Raw genomic sequence first — 23,434 nt, 5'->3', positions numbered from 1 at the left:
AAAACCTGTTTCCGCGAATTGAATATGTGACCTCTAGGTTGCATCCGTGCAACTCTACCATTGGACTATATGTTCAAATATGTAGGTTCATTATGCATAAAAAGAGACTAGAAAGAAAATTGAGTTAGAAACGAATAGACAATACATATTTGAATGGAGAATCATACAACAATCTGCAATTTACAGGAGAGGAATGTCAGAAGACATGTACCTCAAATTCCAAGAGACTATGAGCAAGCTTTCGCTCACGGCCTACCAATATTTCCCTGATCAACCAACCAAATTTATTCAATCCAATCCAATCAAATCAAACCAAAGAACCCTGCACAAAAAACCCAACTTCCCAGCAACAGTGAATCCACAAAAAAAATGGAAAATTCTGAAGAAAAGTGTGTGTATAAATCCCACTCCCTCACACATATGAGCATAAGCATAGCATAGTATGAATACGGGTTTTCTACCAGTCTCACACTTGTGTACTTGAAAGACATCTCCACTGACGCAATCTGGGACCCTTGTCTAAAAGCATTAGCAAGCCAATGTTGCTGGCAGACAGCCCACACATATACCTGCAATGATATTACAAATTACAATAAAACACCAGCGACTAATTCCAAAATATGCAATACTGTCACCAAATTGTCTGGCATATGCAACAAAACTTGCGTATGCATGCATAACTTGCATATTCCAACACTATTTTCTCAAAGCTCACGTCTGCCTCAAGGGACCTAATTTTTTTCAAAACAATTAACATCACAATTGCTTCCATACTACCCAAAAAGATTCTTGATACCTCATGCTCCAACTTCATTGCAAATACACTTGTGCTTCATGTGACCAAATGAATTCATATCATGCAACTAAATTTCGAACAGATGACAAGAGATGTTTAAAGACAAACAGGCACATTTCAAGGTTTTAAAGCTTAAAAATGTGCTCTCATGTCACTATTGTCAAAGAATTCAAGAGTTAGAATTCTTTTATAATTTACACTTTTTTGTTACTGGTTAATCATCTTAGTGGAAAATAAATAAATAACCAGAGTTCCTAAACTATCACCAAATTATATCTAGAATCATATACGTACTTGCTTCGATGAGCTTTCTTCCTCCAGAAGACAAAGGAAACGATCCACTGAATGCAAGAACAAAGAGAGAAGAAAGTTTAAATGCTAATAGCATTATGAGAAAGAAGAAAAGGTAGGATGCATAGATGGGGGTAATACAAAAATCTTTTATCAAGTCAACAGTTATGCATGAAGCTCTATTATGTCACAACGAAAGACAAGTAGCAAGAGAGATAAGAGTTTCAAACACAAAACAAGAGAAATAATTTATCGAACAAGTGAATGTTACTAAGAAAAAGGCTACCATGAAAGGTGCATACTAGCAAACTAACTAAAATCAGGCTGTTGAGTAAAAGAAAGTTAAGAGAAGGAAAGCTAATATGTAGAATAAAGACACAATTAGAAATGAAATCACAAATTTAAGAGTTGTGTGGGAAGATATATCAATTGCAGAGTAATCAGAAAAGAGCTAAGATAAACATCTTTTTTTTATATGTCTAAGCAAGGAAGGAATCATCGAGGAAGTTGGATGCACGAAGGGAGTATGGATTATATAAAATATGAACAATGTGGAAAATTGGGAAAAAATGGATAGAATCTTTATTTTTACTTCAAAAATATTAAGGATACCCAGAATTTTCAGTCTTGAAACATAAATTAATTCTGCCAAGAATTTTTAATTCTTCCCATTGCATTATAGTCCATGCAAACATTAGACAACTATTCTTCAAAAAAAGAAGAGAAAAGAGTAGCTGACATTTCCAATCATCTATATAATAGTACTGGGCCGAAAGGAAGAGGTAGGAAGGCAGGAAACACCAATGAAGCAAGTAACAAGTAATGATCAGAACAATTAAACTGAAATGAAAATGTCATAGTGTAATTTAGCTACAAACCAGTAAAAAGGTAAACAACTCCCGTTCACAAGGCTCCCGCAATGGGTGTGGGGGACAAGTAGTATGTACGCAGACCTTAATCTACATAACATGTGAAGAGACTGTTTCCAAGAATTTAGCATGTGACCTCTACCATTGGTCACATGCTCGTCTCTTGGCTACAAGCTAGTAAATATAAAAAATAAAGAACAGGAAATACAGTTGATCAGATAAAATAGGATTTTCAAATTACCTTGAAAATTGACATGAAAGAAAAGCTTCCAACAATTGATGGTTTTCTCAAAGGCATTGGTCTCGCTAGTGTCATATCCTTACACAATTGTTGAGCTATTTCTTTCAATAGTACAACCTGCGCTTTGTCAGTCCGCATTGAAACAAGTGTCTGCCTCATTGATTCCCTGTCAGCCTCAAGTGCCTGAAGCCTCATGTAGAGCTTCTTGATATCAGGATCGGTAACATCAGGCTGATTAAGTGACTCTCTCGGAGTGGTAACAAAGTCTTCATAAGCCCCAACTCCAGCTTTGGGCTCTGCAACACCATTATATGGAATCCCATTATGGACAGAATCGATTGTATAAACTCTGTCACTCATGTCATCTCCATTTTCTGATGCATTATCCATCTTTCTCAAATTTGAGTAATCATCCGTTTGTGAAACATACACCGTCTTTTTAAAGCTACTGCCGAACTTGGGAGATTCAGTGGAAAAATCTGGACCCGTTTCTTTTACCAAAAATGAATTAGAACTATCAGAAGAAAACCTCCTGGAATGTCTTGGATGCCTGGGAGAATGCCCTGCAATCACCTTTTCCAGGACATTCTTACCATCATAAAAATCTCCACTGAGCGGACTGCCACTGGGACTTCTCTCCATTTGATAGATCCTATGCTCCAAATTCTTCAAATGATCCCTATTACGAGGTGTTTCCCCAAATGCGTATTTCTCAACATCTGCAACATCATCATCACCCTCATAAGGTCCTGATTTCTCATTTAAATTGCATTTCAGAGGGGGATAATTGTATGAAGGGAGATCAAATTGGGCATCTAGGCTTTCAACCATGCTAGGATTACGGCTCAGTCCACTCTTCTCACCCTCTGCCTCTGCCTCTGTAAGTCCATAACTCATCATCCGATGCTTATAAGCCTGAATCTCACAAGTAAAGGACTGAATAGCCTGCTCTCTTTTATACAGCAAATCCTCCAACGCCAAAAGTTCCTGCTGGTCATGCGCCATTTTCTCTTCCGCAAAACGCTTAAATTGTCGTGCCTCCATTTGGATCTCCGCCTTCTCCCTCTGCAACCTCAATATCATAGACATTGCCTCATTCGCAGCAGATGACGAGGCATTCCGCTCCTCTTCCAGTTCTGTATACAAGTCCTGAATTGCCTGCTGCTGGCTACTAACAGTTTCTCGTAGTGCAGCACATTCATTCTCAATTCCCACTCTTGGATTTGAGTAGACATCAAGCCCTGGTATAAAGAACCGACTTCCATCCTCAAACTCATCATACTTGCGTTTCACAAATCTCATCCATTCCCCCGAGGAGCTAGTAATTGCGGAACAACTACATCCACAACTACAGCATTTTACAAAATCCCTTGGGGGCGAAAATAAACCAGAATCCATAAGCCAATATGCATTCAAACTGTGGCAAGTTCAACAACGAATCACATAAAGGCATGCAAGTTCTTATGATCCACCCCGCTCGCTCTCTTGAGATTCTTTCAGATCCTTCAGTTACAATTCCCTCCTTTCGTTACTAGCAATTTCCAGCTTATTTCTGCGTCAAATCCTATTAACCAAAAAAGAACAAAAAGTAAAAATGACAAACCCTTATTGACAATCCAAGAAATTTAAAAGCTCTGTGATCGTTATGAAGAAAAATTGTATTCTTTCTTCCCCCGAAATAAATACAAATTTACGCACAATGATTACACCGGAAAATAACCAAGAAAGAAAAAAATTCATCTAACGAGAAAAGAAAAATGAAATTTAAGGAAAATAACTATTCCTTCCCATTCTTTGTCCCTTCTTTTTCAAAGAAAACAGCAGGATCATTCGTCTGGGCATGGTAAGAAAAAGCGGATCAAGGTACCTTTGTAAAGCTAGCAGCAGAGGGATGCCAATGAGAGCTGCAGATTTTCCCGGGAAATCAAATTCCAGGGAAAATCAAAAAAAACTTGAGGATCAGCACAGCCACCGAGCAGCAACTATGGAAACTTTACCGGGAAAAAAAAAGGCAGAAAACAGCGTTTGGTGGGAAGGGAAAAAGGGGGAGACAGGGAGGAGAGCGGAGGGAATTTGGAAACCCTAGATTTTTTTGGAATCCGTATTGCGGGTTTGTTTTATTCGTTAAGGTTTCTCTCTCGATTTTCGTGTTTGGAGGGAAGAGGACGAGGCGAGTAAACAGCATTGGGTAGCAGAAAATAGTAGATAAGAGAATCAGACGGGCATGATGCGAGTGATGATCAAGAAAGAAGAGATTAGTTGGAATGATCGGAGTTTACAAATTACAACTAATAACTGCGTAGGTTATGACCAAATAATACTCGTTACAATTATATGTCAATATTGCACAAAACCTATGTGAAAATTATAATTTTTTTATTCAAGAATGATATCATGCAAATTTGCTCTTTAGATATTTGATATCAATAGTGTTACATAGCTCATATAGTGGTAGCCCACGAGAGTCCAAGTTTCTTAAACGAAAATTTAAAATGTTTTAATTCTCAAAATAAATGTTAGATTTTTTTAAAAAAAATTACATATTTGCAATCAGCACATAAAATTCTTTAAACAATATCCATTTGTCGATGAGTTTTATTAGGATGAATCTTAATTCTATTGTTTTTTTAAATTAAATTTCAAAAACAATTGATTCAGAACTAAAACAATAAATGTTATATTGTATTTTAAAAAACAATGGAATCTATATTAAAACGTACTGAGGGGAGGTTCGATACACCAAATATCGGACTAAAGTCCTATGCAGGTTATAAGCCGTTGGATTGTAAAAAAGCAAATCCAACGGTTTCAATTTTTTATTAAATTTTTTCTCATCTCTCCAACTCCCTCTCTATCCCCTACTTTACTCGTTTCTTCTCAAACCACCACAAATTCAATTCCCCACCCACCCTTTCATCTTCCCCTTGTGAATTGCAACGACTTCTTCCACATCTCCTCTCTGCTCCATTCTCATCAACAAATACTCCATGTGACAGGATATAAAAAGCTACAGTCTTTTCTGGTATGGATGTAGTGTAGGGGCTCTTGCCATTGACTTGGCCACTTGGGTCTTAACCTTTTAAAAATCCACAAAAACTCAAGCGTCGTTATTTTAAGCGCTGAAATTTTGTTGAATGATATTGATTACGAGTTTCATGTTGTTGTTGAGTAGACGAAAATAATGAGAGCAAAAGTTGTTTCTATTGTCATTGTGGTGTTGAAGAAGGACCTATTCGGGGTAAGGAGGTCATTGGTGTGCCGATCTAGTGCTTGGTGGGAAGCAGGGTATGGGCAGACGTCGTTGGAGTGGTGAAAAATTGAGGGGAAGAAGAAGATGGAGAGAACAATTTTAGAGACATGTTTTGTTTCGGTGGAGAGAGAAAATGAGTGAAATTTGGGAAAAAAAAAAGTGGATCGTTGGATCAATCCAATGGCTTATAATCTGCACAGGACTTTAGTTCGATACTTGGTGTATCGGACCTCCCCTCAATCTTATTAAAACAAAAAAATTTGAACAATAAATTATTGGATAAAATAGTAGAATAAAGCTATTCCATCATCAATGGAATAAACATGTTGGGATTTCATAGGTTACATATCATTTTTGATTTGATATAGGACTAAACATCGGTGTCAAGCTTGAGCGAATATAAATTTTTTATCTGACAATATGATTAGGTGAGCCAAACCCCAGCTCGTAGTGACAAGAATATTGCTCGAGTGGCAATTGAACTCATGACTTTTCGAGTTCAAATTCATACAATTTAGCTCTATAGAGATTTACCACTAGGCTATCACTCTCAGTGTTTGTAAAAATTATAGTTGTTGATTACACGTTATGATTTTAAATTATTAAATTCATTCAAAATTCGTGCGTATCATAATTTTAGATGGTAAATAGGTTATAAATGCTTTCGATTTGTAATTTTTTTCCTAATTAGTAATTAATATTTGTATTTTTCCGATTATTAATTTGAATCACCTACAAAAGTAACATAGCAAGGGGAAACCCGTGAGTTTCTTGTTGTAATTATTGTGGAAATCCCAAAAGCTCCCTATAACGCAGCGTCCGCTGCCCCTCATTGTGAGGCTATTTCCGTCAATATAAATTCCAACGTCTCTTAAATAAACAGCCGTTAAAACTTCGAAAACACCATACAACTCTCCAAAAAATTGCTTGGCACCAAAGAATCATACCAATTAAGCGAATTCTCAATCGAGCAGTTCTCTGATTCTCTCTCTCTGTCAGTCACAGAGCTCTCGATCTCCATTGACTCCAAGGACGAGCAAGCGATAGCCAATCTGCAATCTGCTTCCCTCGCTCGGACACGATCTCTCTCCGCCTTTAAATTTTCTTTGTTGTTCTTTTCTTATTCCGATTTCTTTAACCTGGTTTCTGCTTTCTCGCTGTGGTTTCTTTTGCTGTTCGAGGGGGCGTCTTACTTTTTATTTCTATCTCTGTTTCCTTGAATTTATGGATGCAGGACTCGTAAAATCGTCTCACAAGATGAAATCACGAAGCCCTCTTCAAGAACCGTTTCGTCATAGAAGAAACAATAGCGATAATGTAAGTAATTTTATGTATTCCTCGTGTTTGATCAATTGCCTCAAGATTCAAAGGAAGAGAAAACAGAGGCAAACTTACTTTTTGGTTTCGTACAATTATTTTTAAAGAAAGTTAGACCTGAATGGTATAAAAGTTCTATTGTATAATTTTTCTTCTATTTTTACTTGAGACAAATTACCTTTTTTTTTCTCTGATAGTTATTCCAAGTTTCTGATTGAATTTTGTTCTCTTGTCAACAGTTAGATAGATTCATACCCAATCGGTCTGCAATGGACTTTGATTATGCACATTACATGCTGACGGGTGCTAAAAAGGGCAAGGAGAACCCTCCTTTAGTGAACTCCCCGTCCAGAGATGCGTACCAGAAGCAGCTGGCTGAGACATTAAACATGAACAGAACGCGTATTTTGGCCTTTAAGAATAAGCCAATCCCTCAAGTGGATCCAATTCCACAAGACTTCTTCTCATCAACTCCTCATCAGTCTAGACCTGCCAAGCGCCGTCGATACATTCCTCAGGTTTGTGCATATTCAAGTCACGTATCTACTATAATGAATTTATCCCATTTGGATGTTGATTTTAGCATTTTGGGAAGTTGAAATATGGGCTTAGTATGCCCGTTAATTTTTGAGTAAAGACCATGATATTAATTTTTGAGTAAAGACCAAGCGTAATTCTGATCTTATGCTATTCTAAGCATGTAGCGAGTTTGATTTAAATTGTGTTTAATTAATGGTTTAAGTTGAATAACGTACTTATATGCGAGACTGGATTTTATGATAAGCTCACGTTTAGCTGTATGATCTAAAAATGGATTTGGATGGATCCCCACGTTTTTATTATTGAAAAAAAAAGAAAGTGTGCGCAATAATAATAAAAAATGTATTTGAACTGTATTTTTAAAGTAGCGGCAGCTAGCTGAGATTTGGGGGTGATGGAAGTGCTAGCAAAACTAATAGCTTTTAATAATTTATGTGGTTTTTTGGTTTGGATGTTGTCTAATGCTCGGGGGTTTTGATTTAACAGACCAGTGAGAGGACCTTGGATGCCCCTGATATAGTAGATGATTTCTATTTGAATTTACTAGACTGGGGAAGCAGGAATGTGCTTGCAATAGCTCTTGAAAACACAGTATATCTCTGGAATGCTTCTGATAGTTCTACCTCAGAACTAGTCACTATTGACGGAGAGGATGGCCCAATCGCTAGTGTCAGTTGGGCTCCTGATGGAAGGCACATTGCCATTGGTTTAAATAATTCCACTGTGCAGCTCTGGGACTCCATAACCAATCGACAGGTTAGGTACTTGTTCTATTAAAAGCTTAAATTGTTCCATTCAGCTATTTTTAGGATCTAAAAGAAGTTGTGTGTCTTTGTACAGCTAAGAACATTAAGTAGTCATCAGTCTCAAGTAAATTCATTGGCATGGAACAACTGCATTCTGACTACTGGAGGAATGGATGGTAAAATTGTAAACAATGATGTCAGAGTAAGAGAACATGCTGTTGAAACATTAAGGGGACACCAACAGGGAGTCTGTGGGCTAAAATGGTCAGGTTCAGGCCAACAACTAGCCAGTGGAGGGAATGATAATCTTTTATTCATATGGGACAGATCCATGGCCTCTTCACATTCACCGACGCAGTGGCTTCACAGGATTGAGGAACACACAGCTGCAGTGAAAGCCCTTGCATGGTGTCCCTTTCAGGGCAATTTGCTAGCCTCTGGTGGAGGTGGGGGTGACAGGTGCATAAGATTCTGGAACACTCATACTGGAGCACAATTGAATTCAGTGGACACTGGTTCTCAGGTGTGTGCTTTGCTGTGGAACAAGAATGAGCGTGAACTACTTAGCTCTCATGGTTTCACTGAAAATCAGCTGATTCTCTGGAAGTACCCATCCATGGTCAGGATGGCTGAACTCACTGGTCATACCTCTAGAGTTCTCTACATGGCACAGGTACTGATGTGTTGATTATTTATTTCTTATCATAAATCTTATATTCATATAGTCACGAGCAGTTCATTATTTTTGTCATTAATCTTTGTAAACGATCGTTACTATGTTGCTGATGTTCTTTGCTATTGTTATCTTTGCAGAGCCCAGATGGGTTTACTGTAGCAACTGCAGCAGGTGATGAAACACTAAGATTTTGGAAAGTATTTGGGACCCCGGAAGTGGCTAAAACTGCACCAAAAGAAAACATTGAGCCATTTGCTCATGTAACCCGCATCCGTTGAACACACATTAGAACAGGAGCAGCAAGACCAGTGGACAAATTTTGATGTACATTCTATTCTATGAATTGTAAGTTTTATGCTTGATCGAATCATATCCTTCAACCTTCTGGGGATTAATTATATGAAGAACCCTTGTATATATGCTGTTAATTATGTAGTTCTAACTCAACAAACTGTGCAAATGCTGCCCTGTTAAGATTGCAAAAACATTTTATCAACAACGTCGTTTAAGCCTCTGGCACTTTTGTAAAAATGATGCGAAATGAAGACTATTATTTATTTTCTTTTTTGGATTCGAAATGTGGGTTTGGAATTGCTGTGGGCTTCGGCTTTATAGATGTTTCGATTAAGCTATGAAAAATACAGCAGTTGATGCAGTTCACCTTTTATTATCGAGCCCTTACAGAAAATTAGGGTAATATGCGCTCATATACATTGGGCTTGGTTGGGCTCAAGGGAAAAGACAGTTCTTGAAAATCATGTCATAAACCCATAAAACTTCAAAATGCAAGGGGAAAAATGGCAAATGCCATATGAGCAGGGAAGAATTCCAAGAAAGGCTTCAAGTTGAAGACTTGGCATATAGGAGGCTTAAATAAGTGAAATTGCAAATTCGTTGAGAGCAAACCAATCAAAAGAGACACTGAAAAGAGAGCCTAATCCAAAAGGTGAAGAACAACACTAACATCAATGAGTATGCAAGCACAACACAGTTTCCCTCACAGTGAAACTGGAACATGGTTGAGGAAAGGCTTTTATGGAAATTGTTGGTGGAAAGAGGCAGAAGCAGGGGAAACATATATTGATATGATCCCTAATAGGCAAAGAAACCCAGACAAAACCCGGGATTATTAAGTCAATTTTGAATAGACTCATCTCTAGGCTTCGCATCTTCGTGAGAGAGACCCATGCCTATCTCCTTCTATCGAGTAGCAAATGTTAGTAAGGAATCCCATCAGGGAAAAACTAAAATAGAAGTAATTCATCATCGAAAAGATTTTTCATGCTCATATCTTATCAGCATACATAGAGGGTTTCCACATACAACCCCAATAAGATTCCAAAGAAAAAAGAGAGAGATGTGAGCAATTTCTGGCATCTTAACAAAGGAGAGGGCAGGAGGATGGGCATCAACTTCTCCATCAGGATGATCTAGATTAGGTTTATGGTCCATTTTCAGATAGTAGAAAGAGTTGCAGAAACCTACCTGGGAGATACAACAGCACTCGAGAAAAAGTGCAGGGCGCATGGATATCTCTCTCTCAGAAGCAAACATGGGGAGGAATGAGCTTTCCTGGATTCATGATATTGTTGGGATCTAAAGCTGATTTTATTCTTTTCATTGTCTGCAAGGCTTCCATCCCAAGTTCCTTTTCAAGATACTGAAAACAGAGAAGCAAATACCATGACACCAGGTTATCACATTTTAAACAAATATAAATGAAAGGAAAATTGGAGAACTAATGCAGTATCTTGAATATGCGTAAGCTTGGCTGAATGCAAAGTTGCAAACACATATTACAGTGAGTCATCTACTAATGCACATAGCACATCCCATACATTACAACTCCATGAAGAGTTCAATGTACATCCCGCTACACATTCATTCAAAACACATTGCCAGTTGCCAAGCAAGAGGCACTCCTATGATAAAACATCCAAAGCCACATGTCATCTCATGGCTCGGCCAAAGCATGAAAAATGTGCGTGCACAGCAACGATCTTATATACCAATGCATATGGAAATCACATCTAAGCATACTACAAGAAGCAGAGTGCAGGTTCATACATAGAAATACAAGTACCTTCATCTTTCCTGTGCCAACACCATGTTCACCAGTACATGTTCCTGTTTTTGTTTTTTTATTTAAGAAAAAGGAAAGAAAACAAGAGAAGCAAGTTTAGCAACAGCCCATATTCAGGGTTATACTAGTAAGTGGCAGGGTTGTAAAGAATCAAAAAAATGAGGTGTACACTTCTTTTATACAGAAATACAAGTTTAATACAAAGACTTTTCTAATAGCATTTGAGTAATAAGACACAAAAGAATAGTAACTACTTGTCTGAGAAAATTACGAATTCCTAACACTACACAAGACAAAAAGAAAGGAAAACGCTCTGACCTTCCATTGACGAATTCCAAACACTACACAAGACAAAAGAAAAGAAAAAAACACTGTACCTTCCATTGACAAAGCAGTATATACCATAAACTGGTTCAGTCTCCCTGCTTCCTGCCTATGGTCTTCTTGGTTGGGATCAAACAGAATCACAGTGTGGAAGTTCCCATCACCTGCATGAGCAATGACAGTGCTGCAGCATCACAAGCAAAGTTCAGTTCACTACCCAACCAGGGAAACAGCGTAACGATTATCACCCATGACAATACTATCCTTTGCAGAACACACTGCCAAAATAACATACCAAACCAGTGGTGATGCATCTAGCTTTTCTTTTGACCTTGATATCAATTCTGCAAGGCATGATAGAGGAACACAAACATCCTGCATGGAAGAAGTTTATGCAAATGTGACTCCTTTTAAGCCACAGGAAGTAAGTTCAACGGAAAAAATATAATAATATGTTTCAAAATTTTTAACAGCAGATCTGAAATTTGCTAGACAAATAAAGGAGGAAATTCAACTTCAATTAAAAACAAATGAGAAAAACTTTAGAGTCCAATGTAATTCATGGAAAGGATGTAAAGAAGAAAACAAGATTCTCAAGAGCTTTCCTTCCTCAAATGCTATCAGGCATTTTCTTTCTTTGCCTTTACAACATACTTTAAAGGAACCCAACCAGATCGACTAGAAAAGGAGGAGATTCGGGTTGGGAACCCGCACTCTTTTGACTGAGAGGCGTAGGAGAGAAGGAGTTCCCAGTTCTTTAATCGAAGCTTTAACCCCGCTACCCTGCAGATCTCAATCTATCGATGGCAGCTGGAACCACACTGCTGCCGCTGCCCTTCGGGCACGCCTCCTACGCTTAATGGTTCTATTCAAAGTTGGCCAAGCATTGATGAAGAAATATAAATATTTTTTGTAAAGAACAATTGTGGCACCATTAATTTGTTACCAAATCAGATGCGATTCTATGAACCCAAAAGATGTTGCCAACACAGATTTAGATAAAACTATGGCATGCATTTTAGACGGTTAAGAAAATCATGTGAATCTACAAACATTGAAGAAACAAAGGTGAGACAAAGATAAAGTTCAGATTAACCATATTTATTCCTCGTTTATTTTCGTTAGACGATGGCATATGACCAAGTGGCTAGGTATTTACTCACTGAAATCATCGCCTCAAAATTGGGTTCCATGGCAAAGCAAGCCCAAAGAGCCTCCTTTCTTATCTGCATTAAACAATTTAAATTAGGCTGGGACATGAAGAATGGCCAATTTACTATTTGGATGAAGTCTTTGACGAGACCCTATAATATGTACAATCAAGACATATTATGCAAGAGGAATGCTTAGAAGAACAGATGAAAAAGCAGGGACTATAATCAACTCAGATATATATTATAGATATCTTCATGATTAAGATCTCAGATATAAACCTTGAATTTAATTCCAGATACACAAACCATAAATGTTCAGCGTGTGAACAGAGTGCATTTAAATGTTGTGCTGACACAAAAATATTCACTGCTTTTCAAAGAACTTAAGCATCCACATATTTGTGTTTTTACAACCTGGAAAAATACAACTCCAGCATTCATAAGCAAAAGCCGAGATCTGCCGAGTACTCTATTCGATAAACCTAACAGTGGAAAGCAATGGGCTATAATCAAGTGTCCTGAAACTACTTCCAAATATTTGGCATGTCTATGCGAGAATTAGATAACAAAATAAGACTGACTTAGATAGTATGGTTACTATACTGTGGGAATTCATGTTTCTCCTTCATTCTCCCTTTCCTTCCTGATCCCAGAACCATAAAATTCAAATATATGTGTATCAATCAAGTCGGTCACTTAGTCTACCTTCCAAAGTTCCTTTTTAGCCTCAGCATCTTCAGCAAAAACAAAGTCTGATCCATGGTGCTCAGCAACAATCTTCTGAACAATCAGTGTTTGCTCGTGTGAATATGCCTCTAGTACAAAGAAACAAATCATAAGTCTCAGCAGGAAAAAAAGAAGGAAAAAAGTCAACAATACTTTTTTACCGGAGCACTGTATATCTTGTATTACTCAGAGTAATAAAAAGTTTAAAATAAAAACAGTATAGAAGAGTTAAGCAATGACTGTATGGCCCATAAGAATGGAGAAACAATGCACAACAAAAATGTTGCTTTGTTAGAGCATTCCCAGCAGTGTCCCTAATCCCTAAATTTAAAGAATATAGCCACCCAACGGATTCCCTATCCCCAATCACCTTCCTCATCTCATTCTCCAAATCTATTTATATTCTTCAAAACTAGAGAATGCAAGTGGCATTCCTTGCATATTATATAAGCAATATTTAACATTCTCTTTCTTACTTTTATCCTTTTTAACATTCTCTCTTACTTTTTGTACTTTTAGCCTTCTCTCCAATTTTATACCATCTCATACTCTCACTCCTACTTTTTAGAGTTTGAAATATAATAGCTTAATTATCAAATGAAATACATAGAGAATCTATTGCGCGAACTACACCAAAAGTGATTCTCTATATTGCTTTTACACATCAATGCAGGTATAGGGAAAAGAACACTGTTGGAAATTCTATTAACATTTCCTATAGATTTCCCCACTATCTCTACCCACCTATCCTGGAAAATATACACCCTAAAACTTGCGATCATATCTATCTTCTTTCTTTCTTTTTCTGTGCTGAACTTGCCATCATATTGATCATGCTATGTTTCTTTCTTTCTATGCCCTTCCATAGAGGGCCTTATCTGTGAACGATGACTTCATTCAGCCTCATATGAGTTTAAACCTTTCCTTTCCACTTAATTAATCACTATGGGCTTCCATTCTCTCATGAGCTGTCTACGTTATTATTACCAAATAAAAAAAGGATCTAGCTCTAGCTGTCACATCCACCATGCGCCAACTATGATGTGGTGGAAAGAAAAACTTCAGGTTCAACTGTCTAGACAGCTGCCCTGCCCTCCCCAGAGAACAAGAAAATCTTTCATATCCATTCCTAATTTCCTTTTCAGGTTGAGTCAAATACAGCTACAAATGATCAGATATTTTCTAAATATACTATGGAAGAAGTGAAGACTAAATTAGCATCACACTATAATATCCAGTACAACAAAAGGAGCGTTTAAATCTCCCAATCAGCAAAACAGAACAAAAAGGAAAGAAAAAAAAAGGATTACGAAAAGGGCGAAAAAGAAGATCCTATCTCACCAGTGCCTATAAATTCAAACATCAAAGTTGGAACTTCAGGCAAATTCTTTTCATTAGCGAGATTAATAGCCCTCACTTGAACCTCGTCCAATAACTCCATCCTTGACACCTGATTTGTGACAAATTTGCTCCATGAGTAAATTCAACAACATAAACCTGTCTCAAATAAAGCCTCACCTGTATCCCAGAGAGCATAGTGGCAATAGCAACATCGGCTGCATCCTTGATAGTAGGAAAATTACACATTGCAACCTGTGAAAATTTTAATTGCAATCAACAATATGACTTCACATTAACAAATAAAGATGGGCAAAATATAACATTTGGTCCCTCAACTATACCCTTACTTTCACTTTCGTCCTTAAACTTATACTATTGAAAGGTATCTATTTCGTCCTTCAAGTGAGAGAGTAGCCGGAAAAATCCAACGTGGCATCTATTTGGCATATCGGAGTAATCCGAGTTGGCATCTATTTGACAAACGTGAATGACTTTATCCCTAAACTATTAATGTCTAGCACTTTTAGTGCTTAAACTATACAACAAAATAGTTTGGGAATTTTGAAGAGTTATGTATTTTGGGGATTTTGTGAGATGACAAGTGTAAAATTTAAGTCAAGTAGGATGACATGTGTAAAAATTACGCCAACTGGGATGCCACATATGATTTTTCTCATGTCGAAATCATTTGAGGGACAAATGGGTATGGGGTACCTTTAAATAGTTGAGGGACGATTTTAAGAGCAAAAAAATATCAAGGGTATAGTTGAGGGACCAAGTGTATATTTTTGCCAATAAAAACGCAATTGAGAGATGATACATAAAGTTTATTTCATTTTCCTTCTAATATAGGTTCATTGCATATTGATCAACATAGTAAATTATTAGACAAAAAGATCAAGGGAAACAATTTACGTTTATTGAGTGTTTTGTGTTTCAGGCTGGAAAAAGTATCATCTAATACTGGCTGATATCAATTTCAAGAACCTGTTTCTTATGAGCAGTAGCAAGCCGAACTCGCTTTAAGCAATCCAAAACATTCAAATTAATTGATAGTTTATAATAACCAACCCCAAGAAGATTCAAGGAGTCATATGCCTCTCTTTAAAGACAGTTCAATATGCAAGCGTCAAAATTGAGCACAATTAATATCAAATGAAGAAATCAACAGAGCACACATACATCTTATCATAATTGCATTTAAATGTAATAAAAACAATAAATGGAAGTGACAGGCATGAAAAGTGTAAAAAAAAAAACTAGATTATGATTCCATTAGAATGACAAAGAAAGCCTTTGAACAGAAAGGTCAGGTTACCACTGAATGCGTTGGAAGTTTTTGAAGTCGTAAGGTGGCTTCAGTAACAACACCCAAGGTTCCTTCACTTCCAATCATTAGGCGAGTCAAATCATACCTAACTTGCATTAGAATAAACAAGTCAACAGTATGACCAAACAAAAGTAGTGCTGATTAGCCGGTTAGGGAAGACTTCGAGCACATGACACTTAATCGCAAAATAACCACAAGGAAATGTTTCGAGGAAAAGTGCAGAATCAAGCTAGAGACAGTGAATAACTAATTCCAACCATGCATTAGAAAAAATAGTTCTGATCACAATACGGTGGATCAACACCAAAACTGAGAAGCTAAGTAACTGATCATATCAATCTGAAAAACCTCTAAGCTTCACACACATGCAACAATGCAAGTATGAGTTTGAAGGTAAGTACACACCTCTACTTCAATGCAAAATTAAGGGAGACTTAAAACCACCATTCAGTAGCTACAAAAAGATATCGAAACAAACCCTGCAGCACTCTTCCGAGCACGAGAACTTGTCTTGACAATATCTCCATTAGCAAGAACAACCTGGATTACAAATCATTTCATAAATAAATACGTCATAGCAAAGCTGAACCATACACCACAAGGGAAAGTAGCAAACCTTCAGACTGATCACATTCTCTCGCATAGTTCCATACCTACATGCTAGAAAAAAAAAACTAAATCAAATAACATATTAAACCATCCAAAAAGTTTCTGAATAAACTTTTCACAAAATGAATGAAAGAAAGCCTTAGAACCAAAAATTTAGGGCCAAAAACATGAATGCACAGGAGAAATTAGATGGAAACCCCTACATCAATCCATCAAAAAAATTATATTCGCAAATGGCTAATATTTATGTAGGTTTACAAAGAATAACAATTAGCTAATGCTAAGATTGAGAAAATAAAAATATATTACAAGAAAAAATAGGGTTCTGCCATAGCAGATAAAGATCTTGGCATCAACTTTTACTTTTGGCCAACAGAAACACTAACGGTAACAGTAACTTAAAAGTTGCACAAGCATTTATTTTTACTATTGAGCTGCAAGCAGAATTAACATAATCTTCAATACAGTTAATGTCTATATGACAACCAAAAAGTGGAGAAACTACCTCACTGCCAAAGATCCAGAGCAGCGCGTAGCACACATACCCCCAATGGTTGCACCAGGCCCTGAACATAAACAAGTTTTAAGGAAGATATATATTAGTTGTGAAACTTACCCAAAGGGAGAAGATAGGCTGCACTTTTATTAACAAGTAGAGACTATAAGCACTCCTAGAACGTTATGAATGAGAGAACAAAATAGACTGACCAGGATCAAGAGGGAAGAATAGACCATAAGGCTCCAAGTATTCATTAAGCTCCATCCATCCAATTCCAGGCTCAACAACCACATCCATGTCCTTAACATGCAGTTCTTTAACCCTCTGTAGTTTGAACAATATTCAATATATACATGAACACAGAAACTTTTCCTGATTATACTAGTGCATTACATGTCAAGCATAATAAGAATAGCACAGTAATGATATCTGCTGTAAACACAGCTGCATTCACAGAAATACTTTGAAATACAGCCAACATATTACCATGGAATTTTTAATGAAATACTAAACCCTAGAATCAAGTCTGATGTTGACTTGCATACAATTTTGTATACACCCTAATTGAAAATGAACTTAAAGCAACTTAGCGAAAACTTAATTTTGAACTAATTGGTGACAGCATGTGACTCACTATGCTCCATTCCACTCTATTTAATACTATTTTACCGTGCCAGTTCCAATGTGCGATTGTGGCAGCAATCACATATTGTTTTGCTCCATTCGACTCTATTTAATTCTATTTTTCTGAGTCAGTTCCATTCTACTTCTTTCTCCTTCCTCTTTGTCAAGGATCAAATCCAGGTATGTTGAGGCACGACCTTTATTTAAAGTCAAGAATGCCCTTTGTGTTTGTATTTTGATCTCGACTGGCTTCACATTTTTTTTTTACTGAGAAGATTCTTTTGTGAGGAGCAGGACTGGAAGTGGCAGGATAAGTGCCTCTGGAGGTGATGGATTTGCTGGAGGAGGTGGTGGAAGAATTTCTGTTAATGTTTTTAGCAGGCACGATGACACAATATTCTTTATTCATGGCATGACTGAGAGTTAGAATAGTATATTTGCCTTTTAAATAAGTTTCTTCTCATGAGTTGTTCAGGCTATGAGATACTCCCTCCCTCCCTCCCTCCCTCCCTCTCCCTCCCTCTCATACACACACACTTTCTGTCTTCCTTCCTCCTCCCTCCCTCCCTACAAACATTTGCATTATGCACGGATAAAAAGATTTTGGTGTATTCCCCAATGAATTGTTTTCGACAACGACTGACCAATTTGTGAACAACGACAAGAAAAAAAATATTGCCAACATTCATTCAGAGATTCAACTTGCTTACTGTTTAAGAAGAAATGTTTGACCATAATTTTAAGAACAAGCATACAATAAGTAGGAATTACAAACTAAGGCTCCCCATGTTTATGAATTACAAAAGTTAACTTAGATAAGAACATTTTTGCATTTTCCCGAAATTTGGTGGGAAACAAGAAAAATAATAACACAAATGATATTTTTTGTCAACAAAAAACAAACTTCAAATCCAGAAAACACCACCCCATTTCGATAGTGATAAGTATTTATGGCATAAAGCCAACTCTTTTATCACACTATGTTTGGTCCACAAGTCACCAGTAACAAATCATTTTTCTTTCTAACCATCAGCAACCACCAGCCACCATGACGAACCACCAGTCAAAAAAAAAAACTCCAATCACAGACAACTATTTTAGTCTAACTACTGCCACTGTTAACTACCTTATCCCCATAGAAGGAGATGTCGTTCTTCATAGACAAAAGATATGCAAAATAACACGAAAACCAAAGTTTTTCCTAAAAGAAATTTCAGAGACAATAGCCTCCAAATATATGTTATTTACGATTAATAAAACTTAGCCTAAAAATTCCACTTCTGAAGATATTAGCCTGAAACTTCCACTCCTAAAGATATTTCTTGGTTCAGAATCATATTAACAATGATCCATAGCTTCATTATTTTCGAATGGTGATCCGTACCTTCATTAATGACATGTCAATGCAAACACCTCCATGAGGAGATAAGGTGTGACCTTCAATCGATGTGGCTCCACCATATGGTACAATAGGTACCTGTGGAATAAATACCCTCAATTTTAGTACCTGCTAAGATGGCAAAGATTATTTTTACGGCAAGAAAAGAAGACTAACAATTATTCAAGTTTCTTAAATAGATAGTTTTAATTCTTGGTTACTCTTAAGGATATTATGGCCATAAAATAGTATCATCTGATCCACAAGCATTAAACATGCATTTTAGATACTATCCACTAGACAATTATACATGAAAACGGATCTCAATGAGGAAAAGAACCAATCTAAAGGAAAGTGCTATGATGGAGACCTATTATGATATTAAGAATTTATAGGAAAAGAGAAACTCGTGCCTTATGCTTGTCACAAGATTTGACAATCTTGGAAACTTCTTCTTCTGACCTGCACACATAAAACATGTAGAGCATGGCCCCTGGAGTAAGCACTTGAAATACAATGCATATATCATTATTGTCAAACAGAAAAAGAAAATTCCAAGCACTGATGACGAAACAACATAGTACCTTAACTACGTTAATATGTCTCCTCAATAGATGCTTGTTACATTATTAGGTTATCAAATCCCATGTATTTATTCTAGCATAATTTTGTAATGGAATATAAATATATGAGTCCTAAATCAACCATGAGTATTCAAGAGACACAATACACAATTTGGACTGAAACAAGTCATCATAGTGATAATTTAGAAGTTATAGGGAACAGGGGATTGCTGGACAGAGTAAGCAAAATGCAGCAATGAGATCAGGAATTGCACCATAAAATACTATACTACTGGATTAATAAAAGAAATGTTCACATAAATGAAGATGATAACGCAACTAGAACATATTAATCAAGCTCAGGAGCCTAACTCACCTTGGAAAAACAACCACATCGGGGATATTAACTGCTTTGTGAAAGCTGTATTGTGGTTTCCCATGGAAGAACCTCTCTTCATGATCCATTGTCATGTTGTCCTGCAGAAATAATACCAATGTAAACCAGATGCTCACAATTAAAATTTGCAGCCCAAAATGCAGAAGAGGTATTTAATGATGGATAATAGTCGCTGATAAAAAAAGTGATGGATAATGGTTGATGTAACTAAACATTTCAGTTCATAAATTGGGAGCAACAAAAGAGAGAAGCGGGGATAGAGTACCTGACAGATAACTTTCAATTCATCAATAAGCTGTTGAGGAATTTCCGTAAGCGAACCCTCCACAACAAACCCTGTGCTGCCTTTGCCTCCAAAGCTCACACCACTGAGATCCATAAAATAAATTAAGGGAGAGCCATTTATAACACTATCACCCTATCCAATGCTTCCACTTTTTTTTTTCATAAATCCTTGCTTATAAATCATTGCATTCAGTCAAGTCAGTTGAGGAAGAAAAACCACTTTAAATTTACTGTAGTAATTTCGGAGGATTGCTTCTTTTTTTTTTTTGTTCATCTCCTTTCCTTTCTTCCAATTTCTGAGCAACAGAATAAAGTTGGACAGTTTAATTGATGGTGAAACAAACAGCAACAGTGAAGGAAATTTTCCATGCATGACCAATCCTATCCTCTTTGATGCAAATCACCTAAGGCACATATTGAAACAAATGACAGGAAATGGATCCCAATGCAAAAGAAATGGTGAAAAGCAAGGACAGAACACTGAGACACAAATGTATATGCAGTATATTGATGATAGTCACTCTTGATCAGATATATACTAAAAAGGGACTCTCTCTACCACCATACAAGTCAATTTCCACAAGAAACCCACAACCACAAGTACAGATTTCTGAATGAAATCAAACTAAAACAGGGCATGAAAACATAAACACACCACATATGGTCCCACAGTTTGAGAACAAAGAGAAACCCAACAAAAACTAAGAAACCGTAAGCTAACAATGATAAACCCTGGGGCCTAGATACAATCTTTCTCTAAGCATCTGCAGTACAATTTTTGACCCTTGGAAGGATATTAACGTCTATAATTTGAAGACATACTATCGAAAGGGAAGTAATGACACGAAATTACAAAAAAAAAAAAAAAAAGAGCTCTACAAATCAATCAGATTCATTGAGGTTACTGCAAACGCAAGAAAAAAATTTCTCCGAATTGAAAACTCCGAGATGATCACAGTTCTCAGTTAATTTCAAAAACTAGAAGTTACAAACGCAATAGATCGAAAAAATTAAGACGAAAATTCCAAACAAACCTAGAGTTGAGGCTGGAAGCGTCACAAAAAGACAGATGAGAAGGACTCTGAACCATCAGCGACCCAGCGGAGACGGCGAGCGTGATCGGCAGCAGAGAGCTCGACCAAAACAGATATGGTTTCTTCACTCTACTGGACTCGACGAACTTCGTTGTCGTGGAGTCGTGGTGAGTCTTTTGAAAAAAAGAGGCGCGGAGATTGGCGTATGAGACCTTTGAAGAGGAGCGTAAGCGAGAGAGCCAGGACGAGTGAGCCATGGCGAGGAGCAAATTAGGATTCCATTCTTGGCAGGTCGGGTGGTGGTATTTATTGCCGAGGCAGAACCGCAGGACAATGTTTCCTAGCTTGGATAGGATTGGGAGGGTAGAAGCCCAGAGGCCCAAGCCCAATAATTTAAACTTTCGAATACGGGCTTTTCTGGCGGATGTGTGGGCTCAACGTGATACTCATAGGCCTTGGGCCCATAAATTTGCCAGTACAAATTTACAACAATTGAAGGTTGTGTGGACCCATAAATTTACCAAGTCAAATTTTCAAGAAATCGATTGCATGACCAACATACTTCACTTAATCATTCATAACGTAATTAACTATTTTCACTCCCGCCCTCCACAATTTGTTTAGAATAGGATAGTATACAATCTAAAACCTCCGTTATTCTAAATTTGAATAAGAGAGTACTGCAATTCTAAAATTTTCAAAATCCGACCCTCCACAATTTGTTTAGAATAGGATTAGTATACAATCTAAAACCTCCATTATTCTAAATTCGAATAAGAAACAGCTGCAATTCATTTAAAATAAGAGACTATACAATCTTAATCCAATATTTTTGTAGGATTTGCGAAAGGACCTATGCAAGTAGGTAGGTCATAACTCCATTTTGATGTACGAGAAAATTAAAACAATTTTGATATAAAAAATTTTACTGATCATATAATTTGTGCATAGTGTATATGTCCTTCTAAATCCGATTTTGATAATTGTGCTCCATCACACTACACTTTTAGATGTGAAATTACGGACCCCAATCCGTATTTGTACCATATAATCAATTAAAAAAGGGTATTAACATCCAACAACTAGATATGGCTATGAGCCTATGAGCCTATGACACTTTATAGATAAGAAAGATTAAACAAACATGATTGTATATGCACTATGTCTTGTACAGTAAAAAAGGAAAGCATAATTACTTAATTATTATGCACTTTTACAATAGTGTAGTATTACAACACAAGCGAAGATGATCATTACTCTTCATACCAGCAACAAACCCTCATCGATCGCAGCTACTCATTCTGCTCTGCTCTCTTGGTCGCTTGACGATAAGGATTGGACATTTCGCATGACGAGCACAGTTGTCGCTTACACTACCTAACAAAGTTCTGCACCCGCCAATCAACATATATCATATATATATATAGACCATCATCAAGTCATCAACAATGAAATTATTAATGGAATTATTTTAATATAAAATGACCTTTTAATCATGCCAACGCCCCTGCTTCCAACTACGAGGAGATCAATGTTCATCTGCTCTGCTGCCTGACAAATCATTTCCCTTGGCTCTCCATCAAGAATCATAGTCTCTGCTTTGACCATCTTAGCTTCGCATATCTGCAATGCCCGAGAGCATTATTGCAGAATTTTCTTGCTGAGCTTTCCTTGTATTCTCCACTGCTGCAGATGTTAAATAGAAAGAATGAAAGCTATGAAGTGAAACTGTTTGTTTAATTGTCTGAACCAACAAAAAATAGAGAAAATAGCTACCGGCATACCCAATAGGGAACGTTTTCAGGCGCAAGGGCTCTTGAACATGAACCAGAGTTACCATGCCATCATCTATTGGTGTCGTGCGGATCACGCTGGAAAGGTTATCAAGAGTCCACTGGAGCGCGTAGAAGCTCCCGTCGCTATCGTCAATCGCCACCATCACCTTCATTTTCTTCCCAACAATCCCAGCCATCTCTACCAATAAGTACTCAGACCTAAACCTATATGCTTATGAACTCTTATCTATGTATTTATAGAGGTCGGACGGGATGGCGTTCGGTTGTTTTGATAGCTGGGCTATGTAAGACTCTACAGATGTTGAGATAGTGGTTCGTCAGGGACACGTGGGGTACATGCAGAGATGAAGTCATAGTATTGCGAAAAAGACGAAGGAGAGGTGCAACCGAGCAGGGTTGGAGTTGCAATTATTTCTCAAAATTATGTTAAATCATCATAAATTGCTTCGAAAACATCATATGATTGACAGAAAAACATGTTGTATTAACAATGACGGCTTTATCTTTGCATAAATCCGTAAGAAGTAAGCATAATTGAAGATTTTATGTATAACCTTCGATTCGA

At 37.1% G+C, this 23,434-nt stretch overlaps 3 protein-coding genes and 1 pseudogene across 4 annotated transcripts; 1 reads left to right on the top strand and 3 right to left on the bottom strand.

Annotated features, from left to right (window-relative positions):
* Window positions 1-23: 23 nt before the first annotated feature.
* Window positions 24-4,487, bottom strand: LOC120013025 (myosin-binding protein 7-like). Of its 2 annotated transcripts, XM_038864631.1 has the most exons (4): window positions 4,065-4,487; window positions 2,198-3,761; window positions 1,091-1,137; window positions 467-569 (listed from the first exon to the last, which is right to left on the bottom strand). In XM_038864631.1, exons 2-4 carry the CDS (start codon window positions 3,593-3,595, stop codon window positions 467-469), a joined length of 1,548 nt encoding a protein of 515 aa, XP_038720559.1. In that variant the 5' UTR covers window positions 3,596-3,761; window positions 4,065-4,487. The 2 variants fall into 2 exon arrangements, with proteins under 2 accessions (XP_038720560.1, XP_038720559.1); XM_038864632.1 differs by lacking the exon at window positions 4,065-4,487 and having other exon boundaries at window positions 24-569; window positions 2,198-3,595.
* Window positions 4,488-6,349: 1,862 nt separating this feature from the next.
* On the top strand, window positions 6,350-9,186 carry LOC120013027 (cell division cycle 20.2, cofactor of APC complex-like). The gene is made up of 5 exons (XM_038864633.1): window positions 6,350-6,764; window positions 7,004-7,282; window positions 7,791-8,060; window positions 8,145-8,723; window positions 8,864-9,186. Exons 1-5 carry the CDS (start codon window positions 6,672-6,674, stop codon window positions 9,002-9,004), a joined length of 1,362 nt encoding a protein of 453 aa, XP_038720561.1. The 5' UTR covers window positions 6,350-6,671; the 3' UTR covers window positions 9,005-9,186.
* Window positions 9,187-9,962: 776 nt separating this feature from the next.
* Window positions 9,963-21,369, bottom strand: LOC120013382 (D-lactate dehydrogenase [cytochrome], mitochondrial). The gene is made up of 18 exons (XM_038865171.1): window positions 21,074-21,369; window positions 20,020-20,122; window positions 19,734-19,834; window positions 19,208-19,256; window positions 18,801-18,893; window positions 17,002-17,116; window positions 16,799-16,859; window positions 16,301-16,337; window positions 16,163-16,224; window positions 15,673-15,769; window positions 14,532-14,606; window positions 14,355-14,463; window positions 12,993-13,102; window positions 12,297-12,359; window positions 11,429-11,508; window positions 11,187-11,317; window positions 10,810-10,853; window positions 9,963-10,386 (listed from the first exon to the last, which is right to left on the bottom strand). The coding sequence occupies exons 1-18, from the start codon at window positions 21,328-21,330 to the stop codon at window positions 10,267-10,269; spliced, it is 1,707 nt and encodes a 568-aa protein (XP_038721099.1). The 5' UTR covers window positions 21,331-21,369; the 3' UTR covers window positions 9,963-10,266.
* A 983-nt stretch (window positions 21,370-22,352) lies between these two features.
* Window positions 22,353-23,045, bottom strand: LOC120011850 (annotated as a pseudogene).
* Between the last annotated feature and the right edge of the window lie 389 nt (window positions 23,046-23,434).

Source organism: Tripterygium wilfordii, chromosome 13, assembly GCF_013401445.1.
Source record: "Tripterygium wilfordii isolate XIE 37 chromosome 13, ASM1340144v1, whole genome shotgun sequence".
In the NCBI taxonomy this organism is placed as follows: Eukaryota; Viridiplantae; Streptophyta; class Magnoliopsida; order Celastrales; family Celastraceae; genus Tripterygium; species Tripterygium wilfordii.
The sequence above is the reverse complement of the archived record's forward strand: the minus strand, read 5'-3'. Positions and strand labels throughout refer to the sequence as shown.

Coding starts and splice junctions, on each gene's coding strand:
- LOC120013025 (XM_038864631.1), bottom strand. CDS start 3,595: ATGGATTCTGGTTTATTTTCGCCCCCAAGGGATTTTGTAAAATGCTGT. Junction 1,138..2,197: donor CTTTCATGTCAATTTTCAAG/GTAATTTGAAAA, acceptor TCTTGCATTCAG/TGGATCGTTTCCTTTGTCTT. Junction 570..1,090: donor AAGAAAGCTCATCGAAGCAA/GTACGTATATGA, acceptor ATATCATTGCAG/GTATATGTGTGGGCTGTCTG.
- LOC120013382 (XM_038865171.1), bottom strand. CDS start 21,330: ATGGCTCACTCGTCCTGGCTCTCTCGCTTACGCTCCTCTTCAAAGGTC. Junction 13,103..14,354: donor GTTTGAATTTATAGGCACTG/GTGAGATAGGAT, acceptor TCTTTGTACTAG/AGGCATATTCACACGAGCAA. Junction 11,509..12,296: donor ATTTTGAGGCGATGATTTCA/GTGAGTAAATAC, acceptor TCTTCCATGCAG/GATGTTTGTGTTCCTCTATC.
- LOC120013027 (XM_038864633.1), top strand. CDS start 6,672: ATGGATGCAGGACTCGTAAAATCGTCTCACAAGATGAAATCACGAAGC. Junction 6,765..7,003: donor GAAGAAACAATAGCGATAAT/GTAAGTAATTTT, acceptor TCTTGTCAACAG/TTAGATAGATTCATACCCAA. Junction 7,283..7,790: donor GCCGTCGATACATTCCTCAG/GTTTGTGCATAT, acceptor TTGATTTAACAG/ACCAGTGAGAGGACCTTGGA.